At 34.0% G+C, this 12466-nt stretch overlaps 1 protein-coding gene across 2 annotated transcripts in view; it reads left to right on the top strand.

Annotated features, from left to right (window-relative positions):
- LRRIQ1 (leucine rich repeats and IQ motif containing 1) overlaps positions 1-12466 on the top strand; it is a 225161-nt gene that overhangs the window by 1993 nt on the left and 210702 nt on the right. Inside the window, exons 2-7 of one of the 2 annotated variants that reach the window (XM_070507200.1) lie at positions 2774-2918; positions 4067-4178; positions 8304-8395; positions 9597-9714; positions 10269-10492; positions 12251-12325. In XM_070507200.1, coding sequence (XP_070363301.1) covers positions 2775-2918; positions 4067-4178; positions 8304-8395; positions 9597-9714; positions 10269-10492; positions 12251-12325 — 765 coding nt within the window. In that variant the 5' untranslated portion in view covers position 2774. The remainder of the gene's footprint in view (positions 1-2773; positions 2919-4066; positions 4179-8303; positions 8396-9596; positions 9715-10268; positions 10493-12250; positions 12326-12466) is intronic. The other variant, XM_070507201.1, reaches the window with a different exon arrangement.

Raw genomic sequence — 12466 nt, 5'->3', positions numbered from 1 at the left:
ACTGGCTCCGGGCGCTTTCAAAGTAGGCAGCGGGCGGCAGGGTGAGGTCTGGGGAGGTGCGGGGTGCGGGCTGACGCCGCGGTGGGGCCGAGAGGGGTGCGGGCTGAGGGGGTGCGGGGCCGCTAGGGGCTGCGGGCTGAGGGGCCAGCAGGGCCGTGTCGGGGTGCGGGCTGAGGGGGCGGGGGGCCGTGTCGGGGTGCGGGCTGAGGGGCCGGCGGGCGGGGCCTTGTCGGGGTGCGGGCTGAGGGGGCGCGGGGCGGGGCCGTGTCGGGGTGCCGGCTGAGGGGCCGGCGGGCGGGGCCGTGTGAGGGTGCAGGCTGAGCGGCCGCGGGGCCGTGTCGAGGTGCAGACTGAGGGCACGCGGGGCCGTGTCGGGGTGCGGGCTGACGGGGCGGTGGGGCAAAAAAAAAAGTAAATAAATAAAATAAATATGCTCACTAATCCACTACCACAATCAAGATACGAAGAGTTCCAACACTATAAGGCTCTCTAGTGCTGCCGTTTTATCACCATAACCACCTTCCTCCGACCCTGCCCACCCCAACTCCTGCTAATCATTAGTTTGTCCTCCATTTATAAAATTTTGTCATTTCAAAAATGTTATATAAATGGAATCACATAATATGTTTTCTTTTGTTTCCATGGTGTGGATGGACTAGAGTTGGTTTAACCAATCACCTATTGAGGGATATTTTGATTGTTTCCAGTTTGGGACTATTGTGAATAAAAATGTTGTGAAGATTTGTGTACAAGTTTTGGTGTAAACATAGATTTTCATTTCTCTGGGATAAATGCCCAAGAGTTTTGGCAATACTTGGAGATCAGTTCAAGTAAATTATTTACCTGTGAAATCTATAACTAAAAGAAAGGCAGGCACAAGTATCTTTTTTTGGATGGGAGTGAACTGATTGTGTTTGTGTGGAGAGGGGGCCAGTAGAATAAAAGTGTATGGCGAGACAGTAAACAGAAGGAGTAGTGGATGGAGCGCAATTCAGTAGGTGAGCAGTTGTCAGATTCAGAGCATAGGAGAAGAGTTACACTTTGTTAAGGAAGAGGGGCTCCTCTCCTAGTAAGATGAGGAAGAAGAGATTTCAGGAAAAGAAGTAGAAAAATGAGGGTGTTTCATTTTTTTGTTAACTGGACGATAAACTGTGAAAACAGATTGCTTGTCTTATTTGTAGCACCTAGCACTGCTGGGAGTGCACCTGGTAGGCTCCCAAAAAGTTGATTTTGAGATGAATGAGTAAAGGAAGGAAAAGAAAGAGGAAAACAGTGAAGGAGGGAAGAAGGGAGGGAGGGAAGAATAAAGGGAGGGAAGGACTGAAGGAAGGAGGGAAGGAAGGAGGAAAAGGAGAGAGGGAAGGAAGGATGGAGGGAAGGAGGGAAGGAAGGAGGGAAGAATAAAAGAAGAAAGGAGGGAGGGAGGGGTAGAAGGAAGGAAAGGCGGGCCAAGAAGACAATGGTGGGACTTGAGGAAAGAATTAAAGTTTGTCAGTCTGGAAAATAAAATAACAGCTGACTACTAGAGTATATACTAGAGTATAGACCCACTGTAAAACAAACACATAACAAAAAATACTACATTGGAGCTCATGCGTACATGGGTACATATATACATATATGTATACGTATGTCTATAGATTCGTGTATATATATATATACTTATAATTGAAACAAATGTTTTTTTCAACAATTTTTATGTTTAGTGTTTATAGTATACTTATTGTTTCCTTTCTGGCCTATCGTAACTTTTCCTTTCCTAACATTAAAACCTGATGATCAAGATCCACTAAAAATTAATTTCTTGATCCACTAACGAATTGTCATCTGCAATTTGAAGACTATTGGACTAGGGCATGTTCACAAGGATTGCTGGGCTGATGAAGAGCTTGACTGAGTTTGGAGACCATTTGGTAGTGGGAAGAGCACAGGCTTTGGAATTAGGATCCTACATCTATTATGTATTAGCATAATGACTTATGCAATTAAATAACCTCTTCAAACCTTGGTTTTCTCATCTATATAATGACTGTAATAACCTTTAACCTGTTAACTTCCTCTGAACATTGTCAGTCACACAAGTGTCTTCTAGTGCCTGGCTTGTCACAGGTACTCAACATGTGGAATCTACTGATGGTGGTTGATGATAATGATGATAATGTGAAGATATATGTAATCTACTGCGTGACCTTTATCTATTACAAATATTAAAGATTTAAATGAAATAAATGTTGGTCTTATAAGCCATATATTATACATTATTACAACATGTTATTGTTGGTAAAAACGTGTTGCTTTCTCTGTTAAAAGTAACAACTCGAGTTTATGAGTAGAAACTAGCCATGTGTTTCCCCATTTATTGACTTAGGTTATTCTCTTCTGGGTATTTTAATCTCTGAATATTCAAGCTGTTCAAAGGTATCTTGCCTAAAATTATTCCCATTATGATGAGGATGAGTTTTACTGTGAAGTTTCTTGGTTCAGAAAGGTAAGCCAGTCCACTCCATGTTACTTTTCCCTTAGAAAATTAAAAGAATCTTATTAGAGTTGATCATTTTGTAGTCAAACATTAAAGAAGTAATGAATGGAGAGAGAAAAAAATATTCTGTAATATATGGCATAATTATAATAAGGTGTGACAAGTTTGTTAAGCTAAAACATGTTTACATAGAACCTGTTGGATTGATATCACACATTAAAGAACCTGTAGCTTTTACTGGCATATTAGCCTCTTTGAAATTTTCTTTAAATGGTTCTGTGTTTTACTATGAAGGATGATGGAAGACAATGATGACGATGATGCAAAGCTCCAAGAAGAAATACAAGCTGAATTGGATAAAATCAGCATTTCTTCCTTGGAAAAAGATGATGTTGATAGTGATTCAAAATCAGAAACCCAGAGTGATGATAGTGATACAGTGAGTGTTAAAGAGTCAGATTTTTGAGTCTTTAATTGGAGTAAGCTTTTCAGGAGACAAATTTCTTTTCTTAATATATTTTGTATACTCATCTCATATTTTACCTTTGGATCACCTTTAAACAATATATATAGATAGACATTTAAATATAAAAAGTATGATGAAGATAGAAATCACCTATAATTCCACATGTATATATGTATATTTTTTGCAAAATTGAGATTATAGTATATATACACACATATGTATTTACATCCTGCCGTTTTTACTTAATCGTGAGCATTCTAATGTGATTAGATATACATGAAAAGAAAAATTTATGTGAAATCTTTAGACCTATGGAAATAGTTACTTTTTTGAAATCAAGCATGTTATCTTTTCATTTGTGTATTTTCCCCAATGTTTATATGCTTAGAAAGTTTATTCATGGATTCATTCTTTTACATCAAAATCATTAATCCAATGGTAATTTAATTTTAGATATGCTATAAAATGTAGATCTAATTTGAAATTTTCCTGCATATATTTAGCTCATATTCCCAGTATCACTTGTTGAATTATCCATCTCTTCTCAATTGACTTTTAATATCTTTTGTATATATTTAGTTGTTATATACATGTAATCTATCAAAGACTATCTATTCATTCCATTATTCTGTTAATTTTTTCCCTATTGCAGTTTTATATTTTTAAATATCAAATGAATCAAATTCCTTTACTTGTTTTGCTGTTTCAGAATCTTCTCAACTAAACTTTTTCCAAAAAGACTTATTTGTCAAGTTTCAAAAAATAACTACACTTCGATTTTTAATTAGGATTACAGTAATAAACATCTTACTTTTGGAAAAATTTATATTTTTACATAATATTGTCTTTTTATCCACAGCAAATTTGAGACAAAAAATTCTGAAATTCTTCATTTGATTGTGAAATCCAAAAGAATCGTGGATGTAATTTATAACTACCTGAAAATAAAAAGCAAATTTTAACAAAATATATTTGTTTGAAGTATGCTCTTTACATGGAACCCTTTTACCTCATTTTACACATTTTACTCAAATTTTTGGTATATCAAAATTTTTATCAAATTTTTGATACATAGTTTTAATAAACAATTTTACGGTTTCTTTCGTTATTCAAATTTTCAGGATGTAGATGAATTACCTGAGTCAGTTCTTCACTGTATTGACGTCATAAAGAATAAGAGTAAAACTGTTGAAGAGCTCATTCTTCAGGACTTGGAAGATCCTGATGTTTTAAGTAAGTACAGTTTTTATCTGCTTGGCAGATAAGTTTTCTGTAAGTAAGAATAATTTATAATTTAGAAAATTAAACTGCTTGAAGTTTTTATTTCATTATATACATGTATGTGCATTTATCTCTAATGTAATATCTATGGGATAGTGGACTGTTCAATTTAGTTCGTTCACTTTCATTACTGCCTTCCTATGTCTCCAATAAATAACCAGTGTCAACAGTTTGTTTTACTAGTCCGAGTTAACACCAGACATTCTTTTACTTTACACTGAAGAAAAGAAAAATAATCATGGGAATATTTTAGAAGTATCAGTTTATACATCTTTTTGGATAAAAATATAATTTATGCCAAAAGCCTAACAATCTTTATTGGTTCAACTAAGCAAATTTACTTCTGGAATTATTCAAAGAAAATGAAATGATTGAAAGTTTAACTAGAATTATAATAAAAAATGGCAACGACCTGAGTATTCAATTGGACTTTGGTGTGTCCAATAATAGCCCCGTTAGAAAGGTGGCTTAGACAATATTTAGTAACATAAAAAATGTTTGTGATGTATTATTAAAACATTATAAAATTCAACGGCATTTATGCAAATATTAGTATAAATTATAATGTGGGTATTCATAGATATTCATTCAACAAATATTTCTGTGTGAAAGTATCTATTCTAGCTACTGAGAATACCACAGAGAACAAAATAGACAAAGGTTATGTTCTTCTGTTCTGATATTCTAGTGTGGGGAGACAAACAATAAACAAATAAATAAATATGTAATATTTCAATAATAATAACTTCTGTGAAGGAAAAACTTGAAGATAAGAGGATGAAGATGGGAGGTTGTATTTTAGATAGGATAAGTCAGGGAAGGCCTCTCTGAGGAGGTGACATTTAAGTAATGACTGAGAAGGAAAGCCAGATAGATATCTCGAAGAGTGAGAAGGTGAGCCATGTGGATATCTAGAGAGTCGGTGTTTCAGAGGAGGACACTCTAAAGGCCAAAGCACACTAAGTGTGCTTGATATGTTTGAAGAACGGTAAGCCTTTGTGGTTGTATCCAAGAATACAAGGGATCAGAACATATAGGGCTCTTGGAAATCGCAGTGTGGACTTTAGATTCCATTCTGCATATGTGAAGGCTTCCAAGTAAGGAATGACAGTATCTGACATATTTTGAGACAATCATTCTGGTGACTGTTTAGAGGAGATGCCCTGAGGTAGCAAGAATCTACTAAAAGACTATTGTAATATTATGGTGTGGATGAGAGTGATTTGAGTACAAATGATGAAAAATGGTCATATTCTGGAAACAATTTTTAAGGTAGAAAGAACCAAAATGATTTATTGATGGATTGGTATGAAAGGAAGAGAAAAGATCAGCTCCAAGATTTTTGTCCTGAGCACCTGTGTGAATGGATATGTAAAGACTTACTATATGTAGACTCTTCAAATTTTGGCAGTGATTATCTATAGTTGAGTTATGGGGACTCTAATGGTCTATTTATTTATATTTACTGAGGTTTATACAGTGAAAATATATTGGCAATTTTATATAGCCTAATTATGAAAAAAATTGAAGAAAATACAATTATAGAAAATTAGTAACAGGGGCTGGCCCAATGGCATGGTGGTTAAGTTTATGCACTCTGCTTTGGTGGCCCAGGGTTTGCAGGTTCAGATCCTGGGCACAGACCTACTCATCGCTTATCAAGCCATGCTGTGGCGGTGTCCCCCATACAAAATGAAGCAAGATTGGCATAGATGTTGGCTCAGGGACAATTTTCCTCAAACAGAAAGAGGAAGATTGACAACAGATGTTAGCTCAGGGCCAATCTTCCTCACCAAAAAAAAAGAGAAAAGAAAATTGGTTACATAAAAGGTTATATAACTACAATTAGAGCAGTGGTTTATAAAACTGTGAGATATCATGTACAGTTCTAATCAAATAGATTTGATAGACTCAATGAATAAAATAATTTTCCAAGAAAATTCGCATTATTAAAATTTTTTGAAAAGATGATTAAACTAGTAATCTGCTAAGAAGGTAGAAAGGAATTTCTTCTCAAATTAGAAACTAGGAATAATTTTGCAGTTGAATTCTTATAATCTATCAAGGAAAAAATCTACAGATTATAGCCATCAATTCGTAAATTCACTAGAGGCTAATTTCATTTATGAACAAGGTTGTATTGATTAGGGCTCTCAGTTGTAAACAGAAGCTATTTTAACTACTTCAAGCAGTAAGATTTTGTGGGGGGTATTTGTATGTTTGTTTTTATGGGTAGAGTAGATGTTCTGATTATTTAATGCTGTAAAACAAACAGTGGTTTAAAATAACAATTTGTTATTATCTTTTATAGTTTTGTGTGTTGACTGGGCTTGGCTAGACAGTTCTTGCTTGCTTGGATTTCTTATGCATTTATGGTCAAGATGTTGATTAAGACTGAAGTCATCTGAAGTCTTTACTGGACTGAAATTCCAAGATGACTAACTCAAATGGCTGGCAGTTGATGCTAATTGTTGGCTGGGAGTTCAGTTAGGGCTGTCATCTCGAGGCATCTACATGTGGTCTCTCCCTATGGCTTGCATGGCTCTTGGATTCTGAGAAGGAGCATCCACGAACAAAATGCTAAGAGACTGAGACGGAACCTTCTAAGGCTTCTTATGACCTATTCTCAGAAGTCATGCAACGTCATTTCTACCGCACGTTGATGGTTACACAGGGTCAGCTAGGTTCTGTGTGGGTGGGAGCTATACAGCATGTGCATACCAGAAAGTGTGGGAGAGACATCTTTAGAGACTAGCTACTACAGTAAATAACAGAATTGTTAATAGAACTGAAGAAACAGACTCTAGGATGAACATCCAAGACGTAAAAAATATACACATATATAGCAGAACTGGGCTGCTGCAGAAGCTGCTGTCTGATATAATTAAGAAATTCAGCAATGTTAATTCTCTACTATACACTCCTGTCTCCAACCCAAGCTCCCATTATCGTAGTTGGGGTCAGGAAAATGAAAATATTGCTCCCTGCCTCTCTTCACACAACATTTTTATGAAAATCAAGACAACGCAAATGTCTCAATTGGCAGAACCTAAATCACCCTCAGAAACCTAGCTTCAGAGGAACCCGGAGAAGGTTATTTTCTGCTTTTCAGCCACTCACAAAGGAAAGCATCCAGGAAAGGTTGTGAACAGCTGTTGAAGAAGAAAATCTATAATATCTGACAAAATAGGTGTGAATAGTCGGTTTAATGGCAGAATGGTCATCTATTAAAAATAGTTTACTATTAGGGAACATTATCCTGATAACATGATTATCATAACGTTAACTGAATAAGGAAAAGAAACATAACTACATCTTCCCAGATGATAAAAAGATAAATTCAACAAAAACTCGTAAAATCAGGATTGAAAGTTCACTTCATTCACATGCTAGTAATTATAATCTTTTAAAGTAATACTTTTATTAAAGTGCTTTCAATATTTTATGCAAGATTATATTGCTAGTTTGTGGGAAATAGAATTGAACCTTTGTTGATTTCTAATCAAGTTGTCATTGCAATATTGAACACAACATTATTCTGTGTACATGGAAAATAAACTTCAGTCTAGCATATGAAGGATGATAAAGAGTTAAAGTGCTTTAAAAATTAGTTACTTTTACTTTTAATATTTTTTTTTTTAAGATTGGCACCTGAGCTGACATCTGTTGCCAATCTTTTTTTTCCTTATTATTCTCCCCAAAGCCCCCCCAGTACATAGTTGTATATTCTAGTTGTAGGTCCTTCTGGCTGTGCTACGTGGGACGCTACCTCAGCATGGCCTGATGAGCAGAACCACGTCTGCACCCGCGACCTGAATGGTTGAAACCCTGGGCCGCTGAGGCAGAGCTCATGAACTTAACTGCTTGGCCACGGGGCCAGCCCCAGTAACTTTTATTTTTAGAATAAAGAGTACGGATTTCCTCTGTTCTTTATTCTTCATTTTTTAAAAAATTTTGAGTTACTGATCAAGAATATACTAAGAATTTGAGATTAAAGGATGATAGGAAGGGTTTGGAATGTTAACATGTTATGCCCTACTCTAATATTTACAGTTATAATATTTTTTCTTTCTCTAGGCTATAGTTATGGAACAGTTTCTAATAATCATGTGCATTTAAAGATAGAATTATCAACTGAAGATAAGGCAAATCCGGAACAGTTAATGAAGGTATATGTTCAACATTTGACTGAAAGTGCTCAGTAGTACAGTTAGAAATTTACCTTTTCCTTTTATGTAGGATGATAGTTCACTGATTTAAAAGTTAAAAATTTAATTATTTTTAATCAAATCACTTTTGGTTTTATGTTTTCCTTTGGCATATAATATAAACCAACTCAAATGTCAATCTTTAAAAGTATTAGAAATAGTGATTTGAACCATCAATACTTGAGAATTTAAAATGCATGTAGATAAAACAGTAGAACTATATTGCATGATATTTTTTCCCTAAAACTCTGAGGAAAACAATGAATATATTGTGGTATTTATTACCTTGCTTAGGAATGTACTGTGTTCCAGCAGAGACTTTAAATACTCTATGGAAATTTTAAATAGAGAACATCTTATGTTTGTTTTTTAAAAAGATACAAATAAAAAATCCCTAAAAAAATGAGTAAAAGGGAGCCTATTTTGTTTAAAACTCCCAGAAATATATTTCAGAGAAAATCTAATCTACAGGTTCAGCATCTTGGACTCATTTTTACTTCTCATTTTACTTAACTCTCTCTAATTTTATCTAACTCTATTCCTGCTCCCTAAGATGTTTGACATAATCTGAAAATTACTTATATGTATGTCTTTTATTCTCCTTTTGGTAACATCAAACTTGAAATACTAATTTTGAATCATCATACTAGTACTTAATTGGAATAGATGTCATGTATCTTTCCAACTAGAGTATGGTGGAAGTCTAATTATTGAAAAGTATTAGTCAAAATTATGACTTGTGCATTATTCGTGTTAAGAGAATAGTTCTATTTTTTAAACGTATTGAATATATTAATTTCTATATGTGAGAAATCACTACAGGTAAGAAAGTGAGAAATATATTAGGAAGAAAACAAACATTAGTAGAAATATTTTGAAATGATTATCAGGCAGTTTAATTGAATATTGTGGTTAAATATTAGAGAGTGATTAGAATTCTGAAAAACATAGGGAGGATAAAATAGTCTGCTTGCTTGGGAAGACATTTTTATTCTCCACGAAGAGAATAATTATCAATGTACTATAGAATTGTATTTGAGAAAGATTTGAAGTAAATAAAGTTCTCGATATGTGTCTATAAATACTTAGTATCTTATGAAAAAGATGGCTTTACTCTCTATTTAGGTTTTCTTTAATCATTGGTACTCTTTTCACTTCCTAGATGTTATCTGAAATTGAAAAAGAAGAATTTCTGAGAAATAAAACCCATCGTGGCAGTCCTGATTCTGTTCCAGAGCCTGATCCTCATGACTCGCCTGTGAATGAACATGTTTTACCAGGTGGACCAAACTGCTCAGTGATATTTTTGATAATTTTTATGTGATTGACTATATTTATATGAAAAAAAATTTAGACAGTTTTCTTTTGACATTTAGAAAAATACAGTCACAGTATTTGAAAATTATTATGCTTTGACTATATTTGTTTAGTTACATATTCTCATAGTTTTCTTTATGCTTCCTAGATTAACTTGATTTAAATATATTTAAAATTTTTCCACATATATAGCTGACTGCAATAGATATACCCAGCCTTGAATTTATTAAATATCCCTTAACTACACATTATATTTTTGTATTAAGTTTTGTGGAATAGTTTAAGGCAAGTTATGTGATTTCTTTATTGACTGAAATGGAATTTCCATGTATATGACTGCAATGGAATTTCCAGGTATATTCAAGAATATATTTTCTTTTTGCATGTTATCACTTTTACTTTGGTAATATGTTGACATTATTTCTTCATTTTGAAATTACTTTTATAATTTTCGTTGAATCATTTTTGACAGGTTTGATTTTAAGAATAATAATATTACTTCTCTTCATGAATACAGATGATGCTGATATAGAATTTGGATACTGTGAAGTAGAAGAAAGATGTAAGCAGTCTTTTGAGGCTTGGCAAGACAAACAGAAGGAACTAGAAGACCAAGAGAAAGAAACTCTCAAAGCCCAGAGGGAGAGAGAAGAAAAACAATTTCAAGAAGAAGAAGAAAAGAGACATTGCTGGATGAAACAATTTGAAGTTGAAAAGAAGAAATTAGAGAATATTCAGAAGGTAAAGTTTTTAATTTTTGTTTTTCATACATTTTTTGAATCAGTAGCTACTTCTGAAGGGTATTGGTTTTTAGAGTATAGTGTAGATTGAGCTTTGTTCTGTGGGTTTCAGTTACTCCTGATAAGCGAAGCAATTGTCTGTGGATTAACAGTATTTAATATAGACTCCTTGATTAGTTTTTATTGAAATTCATTGGAATTTCAGATACTGCTTTGGATCTTGGGGGCCTCTAGAGTCTACGAAGTTTTGAAGATCATCCTAGGAAGGATGACATTTACAACATAAACTTGCTTTTTTTATACCCTTCTAATCATAGAAAAAGCCAACAGAATTTTCTTGATCATTCAATGTCCTTCCTATGTGGTCTGATATACATGGAAATTATGTAAAACTTATTTGGTTGAAGTGGTTCAACCATGTAAGTGATGGTCTGTGCCTCACCCCCATAACTGAGCTAATGTCCTCCTCTAGTGTTCTTTATTTTGATGAGCCCCACTATCATCATAGTCTAAGCTGGAAAGATGAGGACCGTTTTTAATTCTTCCTTCTCTTTTGTTATCTGCTTCCTTCTAATAGTTATATTAGCTGTCTTCTCATGCATGTATCTACTGCTACTCCATAGTTCAGGGTGTCCTGATGTCTGGCTTGAAATATTTACTGTACTCTCTAATTGAGCTCACTACTCTTCGTCTTATATTCCACAAACTCATCCACCATAGTGCTGTCAGAAGGATATATTTTTTTAAAGTTATTTCCTTGCTTAAATCCCATCAAAAGGTCCTGCAGCTCATATTAAGATAATGTCTAAAGAACTTTTCCTACTTCCTTTATATCCCACTTTATTTCCCACTTCCTTTATATATAGCAAATTGTGGCAATTTCATGTTTCCATTGTCTTTGCACTTCTTCTCACTCTTGCCACCCTGTCTACAGAAGGCTCTCATCGATTCTCATATGGGCTCCTCTAATATTACCTCACTAATCTTTTCAGTGTCTCCTTGACTCTTTCTCTAACTCTATGTGATACAAACTTATAATTTTCCTGAAACAGAGCTGTAATCATTTTCCTATAAAAACATTTACTAAATGCCTAAAATGTCTGCTTAACTTCTTAAAAGCCTAGTCATTTCAAATATAATCTTCATGAAACCTTTCATGATCCTCTAATTATAACACCTATTCCAACACCTAATCCTTTAGAGTTCTTCTCCTGTGATAAACCTATTCAGCTAAATTTGTGGTAATATGTGAACTTAACAATAGCATTTCCATATTAAAGTTTTTGAGGAAAGAGATTATATTTTACTGACCTTTGTTTATTCTGCAGAGACTTAACAAATAGGTCTTAATAAAGAGTTGTTGAAAGAAAACTATTACCCACTGATTTATTGTGTGAATTAAGTGGAATGATGTGGCAAGAAAAAAATTGTAATGCAAACTCCATCTTACAAACATCATTATTTGTAATTTTTGCATTGTCCAACAGTATTTCTAGTCAATGTATTTTATTATGTTAATAAACATACTTAAATAAAACAACTTTCCCAGGGTACAAACATCTTTATGTGCTCAAAATGGGAACTGTAGCTATCATTTATATGATGCTATAGGTTGAGATTAAAGTTGTTATCCCACTACTAATAACTGAGGACCAGTGGGTGCATTGTTATCTCTAACCATTGTTTACAAGTATATATTGTGATAATCATATATAATGAACACAATATTCTTTAATATTTGATTATAATATTTGTTCAGCAAGAACAGGACAAGATGAATGATGAACTCCATAGAGAAGAGAAAATGTGGAAAGAGAAATTTAAACAACATGAGGTATATATTTATCGTTTTTAATCAGTACAATAATTATTCTTCATTTGAAATAAATTACTATGTTTGAAATGGGCATTTAAAAATAATATTGCCTAGCTGGTGTAGGATTTAATTTACTAAAACTTAAAAAAATTCGTTAAT

The sequence above is a fragment of the Equus asinus genome, chromosome 4, assembly GCF_041296235.1.
Source record: "Equus asinus isolate D_3611 breed Donkey chromosome 4, EquAss-T2T_v2, whole genome shotgun sequence".
NCBI classification, from domain to species: Eukaryota; Metazoa; Chordata; class Mammalia; order Perissodactyla; family Equidae; genus Equus; species Equus asinus.
This window is presented reverse-complemented; position numbering and strand designations above follow the sequence as displayed.